At 40.6% G+C, this 17,161-nt stretch overlaps 1 protein-coding gene across 3 annotated transcripts in view; it reads left to right on the top strand.

Moving 5' to 3' along the window:
* The window catches only part of RAB27A (RAB27A, member RAS oncogene family), a 59,178-nt gene extending 42,767 nt beyond the window's left edge, over positions 1-16,411 (top strand). For 2 of the 3 annotated variants that reach the window (XM_019504245.1, XM_019504244.1), the window contains exons 3-6: positions 2,706-2,791; positions 3,968-4,071; positions 6,080-6,203; positions 14,134-16,411. In XM_019504245.1, coding sequence (XP_019359790.1) covers positions 2,706-2,791; positions 3,968-4,071; positions 6,080-6,203; positions 14,134-14,332 — 513 coding nt within the window. In that variant the 3' untranslated portion in view covers positions 14,333-16,411. The remainder of the gene's footprint in view (positions 1-2,705; positions 2,792-3,967; positions 4,072-6,079; positions 6,204-14,133) is intronic. The other variant, XM_019504246.1, reaches the window with a different exon arrangement.
* Positions 16,412-17,161: the final 750 nt, after the last annotated feature.

Genomic DNA, 17,161 nt, shown 5'->3' with positions numbered 1-17,161 from the left:
ATGACTCCAAGATCCCTTTCTGCCTCCGTGCTCTCAAGAAGGGAGTTTCCCATTTTATAAGTGTGCTGCTGGTTTCTACTGCCTAAATGCAGCACCCTGCACTTGTCAGTATTGAAACGTATCCTGTTTATGTCAGCCCACTCCTGTAACCTATCCAGGTCTTGTTGCAGTCTTTCCCTCCCTACTAGCGTGCTCACCTCACCCCAAATTTTGGTATCATCAGCGAATTTAAACAGGTTGCATTTCACCCCGTGCATATCACTGCACTTTCCGCACAAGGAAGACTTGCAACACTAACCATAAATAAATATCTGCCTGGTGCTTTTAAAAACTGAACTGGATCATTAAATGAACATTGCTGTATTTATTGCACTCCATTAAAAATATGGTGGGATGATGGTGAGCAAGTTCTGTCTCTTTTTTCACTTCAAGTACAACAAAATTATCTTTTCAAGTTTTTCCTAAGCAGTTGCCAGCTAAAATATGAAACTAAAATAAAAATAATTAAAATAAATGTATTCAACAGGTCCTTTGAATGACATCTGCAGAATTCTTCTTCCTTTTACTTACTTTTTTTCCCCAAACAGTTTTGTTTGAAATAGGTGAAAAATCTTTTCTTTGAGACACTAAAAAAACACATTACCTTAACCAATATACTGCTGTTCCATGCTGCACATCTTCAATCAAAGTTGGCAGAGGGCCCATATTTGTAGTATGCACAGGCTTCAGAGATGTTTCAGCAGTCACTTTATGTGGGTTACTTGTCCCACGGCCAACATACCTAAATAACAAGGGTTTTTCCTTGGTCTTGTGCAAACTTTCTGCTAATGGATGAGTCTTATGTCAGTGACTGTCCTAAACCAATAAACAAAACAGACCACTTGAAAAACATCAACATGTCTTTTTTTAACCATAAACATGATGAATTTGTCTTGATATACATATTTCATAAGTGTTGTTGAGCATCATCCCATTACAACATTCTGTGCCAGTGAAACTGTTTATAAACCCATTTTGTTATTAAGATAAGAGTCATAGTAATATCTATAGCAAGAGCAGAAGACAACCCAGATTGAGAGATTTTCTAGACAATTACTGACATTATTTTCATTTGATCCTCTCCATACCTAGCAGATGTCTTTATTTACATGTCCATGCTAAATAAACTGTTCAGTTTTTATTATTAGTGTGCAGGTCCTGCTTTTATAAGCCATAAAATGAAAGAGTCTGTATTAGATTCCTTTTCAGCAAATTTGTGGTAGTTAAGTAGAATAGTGGTCATCTGCATGAGCATAGTCTGTTCACTAATGCGTTTCTGTTGTTGGTACAAATATATTGCTAGATTGCATTTTCTGATTGTGTTTTTAAATTGTTTTTTAATTTGAACAGGACACCAAAGTAATAGTAAAAATAGAAAGCCTCAAGGCTGCCTAATGAAAATCAATGACCACTTTCTTTCTCTGTTTTAGAACATGTTTAATTTATTGGAAACATTTTATCCTCTCTCACTAGATAATCTTCAATTCAAATAAGGTGGAATTGAAATGTAGATCTATACCCAGCCTCCTAAAATACACTGTGAATGCTTTGTAGTTTTGACATTTGGATTTACAGTGCATTAGATCAGTGGGACCCAACCTTCTAACCCTGTGAACTAGATGAGTGGTGCAGGGTTGGTCCATAAGCTGCTGGATCTGGCATGAGGTTGGCTCATGGTCCCAATTCCACGCTGCCCTGATCTGGCTTCATGCTACCTGCTGTCCCAGTCTAGCCTTCTGCCACATGCCTGCTGGATCTGGCCACACACCAACACAGTATGGCATGCAGGGCCAGTTAATCCTCAGCACAGATGCAGTGAGTTTGCACCTTGGCATTCTTGAGGTTATTGTCCAGACAAAACCATTAGTGTCAGGGAAAGTAATAGGTGATACTGGTTATCATCCCACACAGGCTTTGGTGGAGATGCTTTGTTCAGTATAAAATAATGCACACAAAATCGGCTAAAATTGTCTCTTTGCAATAAGAGCTATACATACTGAATACAGAAGAAGCTAGGTAGTTACTACTGTATGGTAACCTCCTGCCCTCTAAGTAACATAAATGTTTATTTCTCCAGTGATTAATGAACCTCTAGAGCAGGGATTAGCAACCTACAGCCCATGGGATGGATCTGGCCTGTGGAGCCTCAGGGCTTTGGTATTCTGCAGCAGGGGCTGTATTGGCATTCTGGCAGTGGGGGCTTTGTCTGCACTACATCACAGCCAGGTGGCTGGGTGATTTGCCTGTACTGTGCTACTGCCAGGGTGGGGGGAGAAATGGCAGTGATGGTGGTTGGGTCCTAGCACCAACCTTCCCTGTACCTAAGCTAGTTCATTCTGTCCCCCCACTGGAAAACCTTGCTGCTGCATGCAGGGCCATTATATACAGCCCATGGGGTTTCCGATGGGTCTGGAAATTTGGCAGCAGAGGAGTGGCAATTTAACACTGCCACTGCTCTCCTGTCACCAAATTTCCAGACCCTTTGGGAAGGCCTGCGGGTCAGATGATACAGCTCTACAGGCTGGATTTGGCCTGCAGGGCAAGGGATGAGTGCCCCGCATTAGATAATTGTTGGCATTAAAGTTGAATGTGGTATTATTTAAATAGCACGTGTGTGCTGTGTTGTTGATCCTTGAATATTAACACTTCTGTCTTGTTTTCTATAGGTGTATAGAGCCAGTGGGCCAGATGGCATTAGTGGCAGAGGACAGAGGATACATCTTCAGCTGTGGGACACTGCAGGGCAAGAAAGGTACAAACCTTACATAAAATGAAAGAGATTTTATTCCATAAAATGAATTGGACTTGCAGTCATAAATACCCCAGTTCTCTTGGATTTTGTGTCTAAACTCTGGATACAAATTCTATGGGGTTTTTTCCTGGTGCACAACATTTTAATTTTGCCACATTCTATATATTTTCTAGCACCCCTCACCTCTTGCATCTTCCATTTATCTAACTAAATTCATCATTTCTCTTGCCTCCCCCTACTCTCTCTTTCCTTCTGTCTCTCTCTCTATCCTGAGGATACTGAAATCCCATGACTGCCATAAGTTCAGAACAAAAGCCTGCACTGCAAGTTTGGTTTTATTTACCTGGACTTTTCTTGAGGCTTTTATTAAGTTCTGTAGGGAGCCTACTTTGGGCTAGTACTGGGCCCTGAACATTGCTATTGCTTATTTGAATAATAACTATTGAGGTTCTTGTATATTATTCTGTGCTTTTGAATTTATATCTATACTACTGTACAGACTTCCGAGACAAAAGTTGGGGTTTTATTTGTGGGTCATATTCTGAAGTCCTTAGTTCTTAGGTAGACAACTTCCATTGACTTCAAGAGTGAAGTAAAGATGCAGGATTCTTCCCTTTGTTTGCAAAGACCAAATTTATGGCTCCTAAAAGTCACTGCTATAATATTCTGCACTCAGGCAATCAAGTTTGTGTCCTGAACACCTTGGGCAATATCTCTTCAGATTAAAATGCGAAGTTGGGAATGTTCCTCATGAGTCCAATTGTGTGTTAGTAGGCCTAAGCGTTTAGATTTGACTATTTTAAAATGATGGATTTAAATATACAGTCATGAATTTCAGTGTTGCTTGAACTTCATTTTTCAATTAGATGCTTTATGGAAGTTGATAAAAATGAGCTAAATAATACAGGGCTTGATCCAAAGCTCATGGATACTGATAGAAAGTTGTATGTTGACTTTGAGGTGTGGACTAAGCTCATTGCTACGTCAGCAGTTCAGGGTCAGGATTTTCTCCATGAAGAGAAAACAAATGTGATCAGTACAGTTGAATTTTAGGTTTTCCCAGTTATTGGTTTGTTTTGTTTTTTTTAATATTATGATCATATTCTCAAAATAACTGTTGTGACAGATGGACCTTACAGAAGGGAAACCAACAGTAGTTTTGCTTTCCATGTCTAGGTTTCGTAGCTTGACAACAGCTTTTTTCAGAGATGCCATGGGATTTCTTTTACTCTTCGATCTGACAAATGAGCAGAGCTTCCTCAATGTCAGGAACTGGTTAAGTATGTCACCTTTTTTTTTTCTTTTTAGTCCTGTGTTTGTAGATTCCGAACTCCACTGAGAGAGAACAAGACTAAGAATATTTGACTGAAAGCTTTTCAGGAAAGAACAAAATGGGTGTTACAGCTTTTCTTGTAGGAAACTGTTAGTGAAGCTGACTTCCAACGATTTTCTGCAGTTCAGCTTTCTTAACTTGAATTTCCTTTCACATAAGATCCATCATGATAATTCTGGGCCCCTGGTGTTAAGGGTGCAGTGTGAAATCAGGTGATGTGCAGCAATTAAGTCTGAAATCAGCCAACTTGAAACACTGTCTTGATTCACCTGAAGCTTTGATGGCTGGGCTGGATTGGGAGTGTGGCATCAGGCTTGGGTTGGGGATTGTTAGATAGGAAATAATTGACGGTTTCTCAGCAGATCAGGCATAAAGAACTTTGCCTTTCCCATTGTCGACAGCTCAGTACCAGTTAATCCTCAGCACAGATGCAGTGAGTTTGAACCTTGGCATTCTGGAGGTTATTGTCCAAACAAAACCATTAGTGTCAGGGAAAGTAATAGGTGATACTGGTTATCATCCCACACAGGCTTTGGTGGAGATGCTTTGTTCAGTATAAAATAATGCACACAAAATCAGCTAAAATTGTCTCTTTGCAGTAAGAGCTATACATACTGAATACAGAAGATGCTAGGTAGTTACTACTATATGGTAACCTCCTGCCCTCCAAGTAACATAATCACTGGAGAAATAAACATTTAATGAACCTCTAGAGCAGGGGTTAGCAACCTACAGCCCATGGGATGGATCTGGCACATGGAGCCATTGGATCTGGCCTGTGGAGCCTCAGGGCTTTGGTATTCTGCAGCAGGGGCTGTATTGGCATTCTGGCAGTGGGGGCTTTGTCTGCACTACATCACAGCCAGGTGGCTGGGTGATTTGCCTGTACTGTGCTACTGCCGGGGTGGGGGGAGAAATGGCAGTGATGGTGGTTGGGTCCTAGCACCAACCTTCCTTGTACCTAACCTAGTTCATTCTGTCTCCCCACTGGAAAACCTTGCTCTAGAAGGTTAGGGAAAATCTTAGAGGTATAGGTCCCTGTTGTACCCCCAGGCTGACGCACTGGAGCCCTCCAGGCAAGGGGTGAAACAGTGGGCTCTGCTCCTCTTCCCTCATGCGTCCTGCCCTCCTGAGAGGGGAAAAAAATGGAGCAGACTATCAGTGAGTGCTCTCTTGTATGCTCCACCTGTGCTCTCCCAGAGCAGTCTGCCCTGCCCTTCAGCCCTTCCTCTGCTATTGAAGTGTTTTCTGAATAGTAACTATTTTCTGCAGGGTTATTTTTGGAGCACTTCAGCCATTTTTGGAACACTTCAGAGGGCATGTATCTGTCCACTTACCATTTGCAGTGTTTCAAAGGCATATAAAGCCCTTCAGAAGTTACATTTGTCCACACACTGACTCAATCAGGCTCCTATGCATAGAAAGAGAATGAGAGCTCTTCTCTGCTTCTTGCAGAGGGGTCTTAAAGGTATCTAGTATAGAAAGGTAGAGTAAGAAGTGAGAACTGATGAACTGGAAAGTAGAAAAAGCCTTACTATTGTACACCTATCTGTAGTGATTTAAAAAAAAAAAGAGTTTGGAAAAGCAAACCACCATGAAATTGGCAGTATTTTTCCCCTCATATCTTTTAAGAATAATTTTCCTAAAGTTTTTGGTGTCACTTTTTAACGGCACTTATGTTTGAACTCAGTGGTAGGCAACTCTGGCATGGCACTAAAAGGAATTTTGTTTGGCATGCATGCCTCAGGGTGGCTAGCAGGGAAGGGGCTGGGGCTGTGCTGCCATAACAGGGATTGGGCCCCTCATGGCTCCCTTGCTGTCTGCCTCTGGCATGCCAGCATCTTACAAGTTGAGGCTGCAGGAGTGTTTGGCACTCTGTCCAGAAATGTTGCTGCCTGCTGTTCTAAGTGATCTTTCTGTATAAAATAATAATGCGAACATTGTTTTGCTGTTAGGCCAGTTACAAACGCACGCGTATTGTGAAAACCCTGATATTGTGCTATGTGGAAACAAGAGTGATCTGGAAGACCAAAGAACTGTGAAAGAAGAAGAGGCAAAGGAACTTGCAGAAAAATATGGGCAAGTAACTTCCTTCCAGTTACCAGTGCGGTTAAACAAAATGAAGTGTGTTTCTTTATTTGTCTGTTGTGTTGCATAATGTATTGAAAGGCTCTTGTGCAAATAACCATGTTAGAATACCATAAGGAACCATGTGGTCTAGTATCCTGTGTTTGACAGAGGGACACATTAGCTAACTGAGCAGTTCTGTGGCATAGGGGAAGGCATCTTTGTGACCCTCTCTTCCCCTGCCTCTTACTAATTTTCTGGAAAATGCAATTAATTTTAGTAGCAGTGGAGACGCATAATAAATCATGTTTATTACTATGATCCTGCCTCTAATGTGGCTAATTTACAATATCCAGATGTGGTATCTTGTGGAATGAAACCCAAGAGAATGTTGACCAAAGTCACAAAAATGTGATTTTTATATTGGGTCAAACTCTTGAAGAAAGGCAAGACTAAACTGTGGCATTATTATTATTATTATTTATTTTCTTTTTAAAAATCAAACAACCACAAAAATTGTCAATCCTGACCATTAGGATGGTTTAGATGGATGCTGTCCTACAGCATTTTCTTCTGGCCTTGAATGGTCCTTGAAGCACCCTGCCCCATTTTGCCTCCAAGCTCCAAGAATACTCCATTCACAGGAAAGATGTGAAAACCAGCATAATGTATTCAGACCTGCCAACTTGCTCCAGAAGGGCTCCATTTTAGATCCAGATTTCACAACCTTTCTTTTCTGGCCACGTGCTTCTAGTGTTCACCTCTCCTACTCCATAAACTTTTCCCACAAGTTCAGAGCCTTCACAGCCTTCCTCTTGTCTTAATTGACTTCTTTCCCCACTGGCCTAAGTAGGAGGCTCTAAGCCCAAGTAGGCCTTGTCCCCACTCCTGTTTAGACTGTGGGAAAGATTATGGGAGTAAACACACATTTGGTTTTTAGATTTTATCTGGGGAAAAGTGGAGCCTTGCTTATCCATATTACAAGACATCAGGTCCTAGGCTATTAAAGGAACATTGGACCAGGTTTTTTGTACCTTTCTTGCATACAATTGCTTTTTTCTGGGACTCTCTTATGGTTTGCCAGTGACTCCTTCATGCATTCCATTTGCCTTCTCTGAACAGAGTAATGAGTTCTGGAAACTGTCTCCTTTTGGCATTATGGGCCATTAGCCCCTTACAGATGAGATGGGTTTCCACGCAATGTTACTTCTTTCCTTTTTTTTCTTTTCCATTTTGTATAATGTTACTTGCATAGCACTAAACTCAAACTACCATATGATTGCTTGTAGTTTATAAGGAGAATGGAAATATGGGTTCTGTCCACACAGCTCCAGGTGGCATTTGTTTTATTTTTGAAATATTTCTGTAGATTGCTTCATAAATTACATTACTTCCATAAGAACAAATGCTTACTTTTGTGGCCAAAATACCAACTTGGTCAAGGTAGAAAATGAAAACCCCAAAGTCTAATTTATAGATCAGACACATTTATAGATCATATTCCGCTGGTTGGGCTGCTCTCAATAGCATAACTACGGACAGCGGTCATCAGGGCACTAGCCCTAGGTGACAACTATGAGAGAGTGTCAGAATCTCCTCCTGCTTCCCCCTCTTCCCTCCCCATGGGACCCTCAGAATTTTTTGCCATGGCAGGTGCAACCCTATACTGTTCAGCCGTAGGAGCTAGGCAGGCTCAGCCCTGCACCCAGCAGGGTGTCTGGAGAGCAGGGAGCAAGTGGAGTGGCACTCTTCTAGGGAGTCTTTGCCACAGCAGGTAGAGCCCTGTGCCCAATACCGTATCTGGGGCTAGGGGGAGCAAACAAGGCACCAGTGGCAGCTCCTAGGGAGCCCGTTACACAAGGACAATTGTAGCCCGAACTAATGTTGCTGCAGCAGTAGTTGTGTTAAATGGGGTGAGAACCAGGACTCTGCTCTCCTTGCCTCTCTCACCCGTGCTCTCCTTCCCCTCCATTTCCTGTGTTCAGCCTACTTCTGCCCTGCCCTGGGCCCTGAAGGAGCTCAGGCTTCCTATACAGTACTCAGACCTGAGTGTACGAGGAAAGATAACTTCAAATAGGCCTGTCCTTATTTCTTAGAACACAATAAGGGAAGAAAATGCTTTGGTGAATGAGTTACTGCTGCTACTAACAGAACTGGGTGGTACTACTGACATTTTTCTCCCTGGAAATGCCTATATCAACAGATACTGCATTTGGCATGTGAGTATAGGGGAACCAGGCACAATGATAATTTTACTATTTAACACTTAACATTTTTGAAGAGCAGTAACTGAATCTCATAAATTTAATAGAATATAAGCAAGAACTATTTGTGTGTGTGTGCATTTTAATATGGACATTGACATGTTATAGATATCAGGTGGGGAGCAATACATGTGACTTGAAAAATCCCACTTGTAATTGCTTTGTGTATGTGATGGTACCTAAATAAATAGTGATAGAGCTATAGCTGTACTAATACATGAGGTTCTTTTTCCCTATGATTTCAGGGTTTTCACCCCTCATACCTACATGAAAGTCTGGGATGATATAGGTGGAGATGGTCCTGTTTTAAGAAGGGAGTTAAACTAAATGATCTCCTGAGGTCCCTTTCAATCCTAATTTTCTGTGATTCTGTGACTCTATGGAAGTCATTCAAAGCACTTGTCAGGCAGCTTCCACCTTGTCCACCCTAACCCTAAGTCCTTCCAATTGTTCCTTCACACTGGGTCAGCACTGAGCAGAAGACATTTAGTATAATGGAAACTTCCAGGTAGCACGTACATTGCTTAGTAGTCAGTACAAAAGGCATATTTTCTGGAAATCCTGAAAGCACTTCAATGCAAAGGATTTCCTCACAGAATGCATCTATAAGAAAGCATAACATAATCACCATGATGCTGTAACTAATGTATCGCTTTTCTTATGAACATAAGAAAATAAACTTTTTTTTTGGTTTTACAATCAGATAATTCTGTGGTTTACATTTCAACTATATCATGAATCACTGTGTCATTCTTAATTGCCCACAAGAATCCAGCATTTCCTTCCAACACTTCAATGTTTAACACACACTATAGCATCCAAATGCCTGCAGTTGTACATATTAAAAAGAAAAAAATACATAAACAACAAGAATACTGCTCCAATTAATTTCTTTAAATTTATGTGCATGGAGAAGAGGGAAAGAGAGAGTTCAAACTGGCATTGAGCACTGAGTCTCAAACTGATATCTTCTATATCATACTTAAGTGGCCCCCATTGCAGTGGTACCTCCCTCTCACTCTTCAGTGTATTTATCCTTGTACACTGGGGTAGGGAAGTGCTAGGATCCCTGTTTTACAGATGGGTGCTGATTGGCTAAGGTGCAGATTTGGAAGAGCAGGTAGGCACTAAATTCCCCTTGATCTTAATGGAAGTTGCACCTGAATACCTTTAAAAACCCAAGTTTGACATGTTCAGGCTTGCCCAGGAAGCTTCTGGCAGAGACACCTGAAACCAGATCTCCTGAGTCTTAAGTGAGTGGCCCCACTCTTGTACTATTTTTCATTGTTTTTGAACAACTGAATTGGGCAATGCAAAGCTGAATGTGACACAGGAGGTGGTGTAAACTAGGACAGGGTAAGAGCCGTGCTGTGTTTTCAATTATTACCAAGTGCTACTGGGACCAGCACATGGTGATTGATTTCCTGCAAGAAAGGGAGTTGAAAAAAAGAAGGGTAGACACCAGAGGCAAACTGGGTAGAAGTTGAAGCTCTTTTTTGCTTTGTCAGTCTGCATGGTAGCAGGTAACATCAGGGGCTGGAACTGAAGCCACTTTCTGCATGTGGGGTCTTTCAGGGAATGGAGCAGATCTTCCGGTTATATCTTACTTTAAATTGTGACCGGCATGATTCAGATGTCCTGCCCAGGCAAGTAAAGTCCTTTGCTTGATCCATGACTTTTCTGCCCCCCTCAAGGTAGTTCTTTTAGGCCAAGGACAGAAATTATACAGAAATTGGAAACTAGTTCAGATCTGTAACACAACAAAAGTTCAGTACACGTAAACCACTTTCAGAATGGCCAGAACTGGTTTAAGATAAACCTGGGTGGATGTAGTATCAAACTAACTGATTTAGGTTAAATTAGTTTATTGAACTTACGTCTTTGGCTGAAGCTGTCTGCTCCAGCTGAGCAGGGAGGTGCATGCCCTAGCACCCTGCCTCCCTTCCCCCCACAACTTTTAGCCTGAGCCACTGCAGGCATGTGGCTGCGTTTCTGGTTTCAAAAGTGAATTTCTGTTCACTTGCTTATTGGTTCAATCTATGCAGCTTGGATTAACCTGCGAATATTGAGTCAATGTAGCCTCAGGCATTTTGACTACCTGTACTTAGGCTTAATGAGCTAGCTGCATTAGACACAACTTGTTTCCTACCCACCTTTTAGTTCCTGTCTTTGCTTGAACAGGAAGAGCACTATAGGAAAAGAGGATGTCTTTTCATTGTTACTAAGCAGCATGCTTGTGAATAGAGAGCCACTTAGCTCTTTTCAGATTCAGGCCTATAAAGACATCTTAGGGGACGTAAGCATTTGGTTCAGAAATTCAATATTATCTCTATATGCCAAGGCAACTAAATTGGTAACGAGTTGCATGCAGAGATGGAAAAGAACTGTTTACATATTCAGTTCTCTAGAAAACAGTGGAGGGTGGTAGTGATTGTCTTAGACAAAGCCATTAACTACTTGGATTTGGGTGAAGTGATACCTGAAATTTTCAATATTATTCTCAGCAGGGAAAATCTCAGGCTTTGCTAATATGTAGCCTGTTTATTGGAGTAAAATGCTGGATTTGTGGATGAGAATGTACTAGGAAGGATTTTGGAGCAAAAGAGGAAAATAAAAAGGGAAATTCTACCTTTTTAGTATACACATCCCCTTAAATTTTATCAAATGAATTCCTGCTCTGTTTACCTCTTGTGTCAGAAGAATAATTGGAATAAATCAAGGTAATATCCATCTTTGCCCTGGAGCACAACTTTTTGAAAGTTTACTTAAATAACTAAAGTTTGTCGCATGTATCAAATGTTCTGGGAGACTGAATGTTGTCTGGACTGGTAGAGAGGAACAGGAGCAGTAGAGGAGGGGCAAGGAGAACGTTGCAGAAAAGTTAAAATTTCTCTTGCATTTGTTCTTTCTGCAGTGGACTTTGGAGAGATCCCCCACTCTTTTTCCTGGGTATAAGGATAAACTGTTGGTGGAAACTGAATTAAATTGAAAAAGAGTTAAAATAAACATTAGATACAGTAAAAGCTGTGTTAACTGGCATTTTACTAACCAGAATACTCTATTAACTGGAATTTCCAATATCCCCAGATACCAATCCTCACTTTAGCAGCCGGAATCTTTGCCAAGTCTATCCGGCATGCACATCAAGTATTTGTGTTGTTTACAGTAGTTAGTGATGCTGCTGATGGAGGAGCTGCTGGAAGCCCTTCTAGCTGATACCTGCATAGGCGGAGGGAGGAAATTTTTTTGGGGGGGTGCTGTGCATGCACTCACGTGCCCCCCCAAGCAGGAAAGTCTGCGGGGGAGGGGGCAGGGGGAAGGAAAAAGGATCTGCATGGGGCAGGGTGGATTTTTTAGGTAACCAGCACCCCTCTTACCCCACTCATGCTGGATAACAAAGCTTTTACTGTATTTCTTAGAAAGGGAACACTCAAACCAATTGTTAAGTAACAGAAAGTAAAAAAAATTTTGCAGTGGGAAAGTTATTCTGTAATAAACCATTTAGGGGTTCCATCCTTTTGAAACATTTGTCATCCACCCACTGGCAGAGTCGCCATTGGACTAGAAGATCAACTCTAGGTCTAATCAGAAATGGCAGTTCCTGTGTTTCTCCTGTGAGCTGTTTGGCTACAATTATCTATTTTAAATGGGAGCGAAATAACCAGCAAGTCCTTAGTTTTTTAAACATAAAAATTTTATAAGCTTTAAAATGAATATTAAAACTGGGAAAGCAACTTGATTCAGCTTGGTAGCTAATGAAATTCATGTAAATGGGAGTTGCATTTGTAGCTTCCAGCAGGTTTAACTCTGCTTTAAAAATATGGTTCTCTCTTCTGAAGCAGGTATTATTTAATATTTGCATTATAGTATAATAGTATAGTATAACATTATAGTGTAGTGTTCAAAAAAAGGCAAGGAAGACAACTGGATAGGTGCCAGACATAATTAATATCTTGTATATTGATGTGAGAGGATGACACTTAAATAATAAAGCCTCATGAGCACCACCATGTGGAGAATACTGAGCAAACGGCATTAGTTTAACATCTTAAGTGTTGTGATCTCCTTACTCCTTGTTTTAACAGTAATAATAACCAAAATGTGTAGGAGCTCCAGTCATGGACCAGGACATCATTACTAGGCATTTTAGATGTGCAGGACAAAAAGAGACCCTTCAACAAAGGTGTGACAGCACCTTTTGGGTGCTTGTCACTTTAAGGGCTGGGAGCAGGCAGCTGGCAGGTGCAGGCCAGCCTTGACGCGGCAGCCATTTTTAATCCTTGCTCTCAGGGCTGGAGCAGCAGTCTGCTGTTGGCAGCCAGAGCAACAACACTCAGCTGAGCTGTTGCTCCCAGAACACCTTAGAGGTGAGAGCAGGAGCTGTCGGGGTAGCAGGAGGCTTCTGGTTTTGGGTACAACTGGAAACTGCACCCTGCTGGGGAAGTGTGTCCTGGTGGGGACTCCCTGTGGTGAGGGAGTCCTCAAGAAATGCCAGGCCAGTTTACCTCCCTGGTGAAAGGTAGGTAGGGATGCCTTAACCCCAGCCCCCACCATCTGGTAGGTTATTGTGAGAGCAAGCGGGGATGCTTATAAAGAAGCACCTGAGCCGTATAGGGGCGTAAGACCTGGGAGTAGGCCTAAGGAAGGGGCGAAGTGGCCCAGTGAGGGACTAGGGGTAGAGTCAGCCCAGAGTTTGGTGAATTGACTGGTCACCACTCAGATGAAGGTCACAGGAGAGACCCAAAAGGCTGAGCCAGGGCCACTCAAGGAGTGAAGAAATAAGCTTGATGGCCTACGTGATCACTCAAAGGGAGCAGGGTGGAGTATATGTGGCCCAGAACAGGGCAGTGTGAGAGAGGCCTGGTGAGAGTGGGTGGAGTGTCAGAGGCTCCAGTGAGAGTGGGGCAGAGTGAGTGTGGCCCAGAACAGGGTAGTGTGCAAGAGGCCTAACACTGAAATGAGTTTGGTTCGGCCTCAATTTGGAGCTGTAACAAACTGTATGTCATCTGCAAGGCATGGGACATAAGGGAAGTTCAGAGTCATGTAAGAACCACCCTTGACATCAGAGCACTCAAAGGGCAGCCTCCCACCTAGTACCATTTCTTTACATATTTAAGATCAAGGCATGGCAGGAGAGTAAGGTGGGCAGTTTGCCCAAAGACAGATGGGCAGGCCAGTGTTGTAACTGGGCCTGGGAGTTTGCCCCATTTCACAAAGGTCTTCTATTTTGGTTTATACTGTAAACCCTTCAACAAAGGGTTGAAATAATATAAGTATAAACCAAGAGCCAACTGAGGATGTAGAGTGATGTGGGAGTACAAAAAAACAATGAGGCAATGTTGGTTAGCATGTGCACCACTGTACCAGCAGCCTAAGCCTTGTCAAGGGTTTTGTAGGTATTGCAGAAAGAAGTTTTGAAGGTGAACAATGGGGCAGCCTTGCAAAAGTTTGTAGGGAGTGCTTTCCAGGTATAAGGGACACAGGAGATGGCACAAAGGTGCTGCCCTTTCACTTGTCATGCCAGGGCCTTTTTCATGTCATCTTTTGGTTTGATTACACTGACTTCTAAAAAGCAGCCTTTCTGTGGTGTCTAGGCACATGGCTAGTGCCACGTATTTCCTTGGTTTCTATAAAGCTCACACTACATGAGAGAATGTTTTCGATTTTGTCTTTTACAGAATACCATATTTTGAAACAAGTGCGGCTAATGGAGCTAATGTAAGCAAGGCAGTTGAAACTCTGCTTGATCTTATCATGAAGCGGATGGAACGGTGTGTGGACAAGTCATGGATACCGGAAGGGGTAGTGCGTTCAAATGGGCATAGCTCTACAGAGCAGCTACATGAGGAGAAAGAGAAAAGCAAATGTGGTTGTTGAGAAATTTGATTGCAACAGTAATTTAACCTATACAGTATTTATGTTAAAGTATAGTGCAGTTGCATCTTAACGGATTCATTTATGGACCCCTCTTATCATATAGGTATATAGTAATAAAGCAACCTTAATTCTTGATATTCGCTTTCTAATAACATTGAGCATTGCTTGGCAGAGTTTTATAATTTATCAGAAGTTTGCCAGTGATGTATTTTTAAGAGTTTGGTGCACCGCTGAACATTCCCAACTTTCAGTACTGTCAAACTGTGACAGTGGTAAGTCCATCAACAGAGCTTTTTAAGTCCTATTTGAACAGAAATGTTCCACCATCATATCATTAATTCTGATAAAATGGAGAATATGTGCTTTGCACACCAGTAGCTTCTCCTTGTTGAAACAAACAATTGGTTTCTAGGGACAGGAATTAAAACAGGACTATTTATATGGAATAAAAAGCTGTCTGAGAAAGGCCAAGGTGACACTTGTGCAATACTACTGATATGTCACGCATTCTCAAATTTGATTTTCTAAATCCCAGTTGTACAATAGAAAATATTTGGTACAAACAGACTGCCTAACATAATTTGAATTCAAGAACATACTGAGGCATAGATATATGTAGGTGGTGTATGTGTACATGTATATATGATTGCATCCATTTTATATACAAACTCTCTTATGTTTTAACAGGAATTTAGGGAAAGATAAGTATCAGCAAAATTTCATCAGAGCTAGTGCTTTGCACTGAATTGGCTTATACCAAGCGCACATTTGGAACATTTCTTCTTCAAATTTGGATCGAAAATTTTATAGTGGCTCCATTCTGGAGAGAGACAGCTGCCTGAGACCTCAGTGTTGTTCAAATCAGCATATCTGTAAATTTATAAAGCAGGTTTTCTTCTGTTTACCTCTGGGTCCTGTACATCTTGGTTATTGTACGTTTTGTTCATTTACTTTAGTCTCTCTTCAAAAAGATAAGAGAGATTCACATTTTGATCATGGAAATATCTACTTTGGTTTTGATAGATGATGTTAAATCTTGATCAGTTTTATCTTTACCATTTAAGGAATATTTAGTATTTTGACAGTTATTTTCAGCCAGATTATGTGATATGCCTAACAAGTTATAATTTATCCTAGCAAAATCCATAGAACTCTAAAGTATTGCTGAGTCTTAAATACCAAATTCAATTTTTTTATAGACTTCACAAAACTCCAAAGCTACTTTTTCTTTAAGAAATTAAATTTTTATGTATTTAAATATTCTGGTTAGTTTGACTCCTGCAAGTTCAGATAGACGTCGACAGGTTATTTACCAACATCAGTTGTGATATAATAATTCTTTAAATAAAAATGAATATATTAAAGGACCAAATGTATTGATAAGAAGGGTAGTTGAGAAGCAAAATATACCTTTTGATATAATCTCTGTTTATCGCAAAATGCAAAAGTGTTAGAAATCACTGCTCATTCTCAGAATTCTGAAAAGCAATCCATTTGTTCTTCAGCCAACACAACGTGTAAATATATTTAGTTTATTACAACCACATATGCGATTTTTAGACGTGCAATATAACTTGAATGCTAAGGAGCTATGACAGATGTTAAAGCAAATTATGTAAATATATTGCATTTTCTATTATACAATACCGAGAATCTAAAACACCTGTGGACCTGAGTGACTATAGTCCAATTCACAAGTGCCTTTTGAAATTGCCATCATCTGCATTGCCAGAGGAGTAAGAATTTTTTTTCCGAAGACCACAATTCATCTCAGTGCACTAAGATTTTTAATAAAGAAATGTAACCATCAATTTTCAGACGGTATCAATGGAATTTTGTCATGCATACTTTAATGGGATTTATGGGTTAAAAACCCATCCAGTGTCTGAAAAAAAAAAAGTAAGGAATACTGCATTCAATTACTGAGTTAAATGACTACTGAAATGGCTTAAAATATTTCCCTTTGAATACATATGTGTTTAGATTTTATACGAAATACTGAAATCGTTATATTTTTTATCTTCTATATTGTATGTATCTATTTACAGTGTACAAAAATAAAGTCTATCTTTATGAAATTCCTTGGATTTAAAATTATAAATATATTGGTTTATCCCAGGTTTGGGATATTTCTAACAGCCCTTTTTGCTTTTGATTTGTTTCATAAGAGATTAACCAGCATCATTTGAATCTCCTAACACTCTGGTGTTACAGTAAAGTTAGCCAAAAATCAAAATTTCCAGATTTTAACATATTGACTGTGTTCATGGGAACAGAGGTGCAGGAAAAAAAATTGAAATAATATGGTCCAGTACTTCTGATCAATAGGATCAATGGTTTGATGAACCTGAATTGAAACATTCTATTTAGATTTTTTTTAAAAAACACTGGACTGAAACCATTAATTTTGGTTCAGTTCAGTAGTAATCTGCGCCTTTTCTCTTGAGGTAGCTGTAGTGCTGCCTCTTGAGACTTTTAATTTGAGCACCATGTGCTCCCATTCTAGGTCCCTTTCGACTCATTGATTCTATGATTCTCTTCTATGGGCTGGGCTACCTGGTGAAACTACAGATCCCATGATACATGAAAGTCAGAGCACCCCTAGCAAGATCCTGGTGTGTCATGGGAGAAGTAACTGAGCTTAAAAGGACTTGGCCATACAAAAGAATGGGGGCAGGAGATACGGCAATAGCTTAAGCAGACTAATTCATGTCAGACTAATAGTTTGGTTTGACAAATGGAAATGTTTTGATTTGTGGTTGACCTAATCTAAATCAAAATAGTTCTTGTTTCATTCACCTAATAAGAAAAGCAATGGTAAAATCAAAA

The sequence above is a fragment of the Gavialis gangeticus genome, unplaced genomic scaffold, assembly GCF_001723915.1.
Source record: "Gavialis gangeticus isolate Ggan-Ray unplaced genomic scaffold, GavGan_comp1, whole genome shotgun sequence".
NCBI lineage: Eukaryota > Metazoa > Chordata > Crocodylia > Gavialidae > Gavialis > Gavialis gangeticus.
The sequence above is the reverse complement of the archived record's forward strand: the minus strand, read 5'-3'. Positions and strand labels throughout refer to the sequence as shown.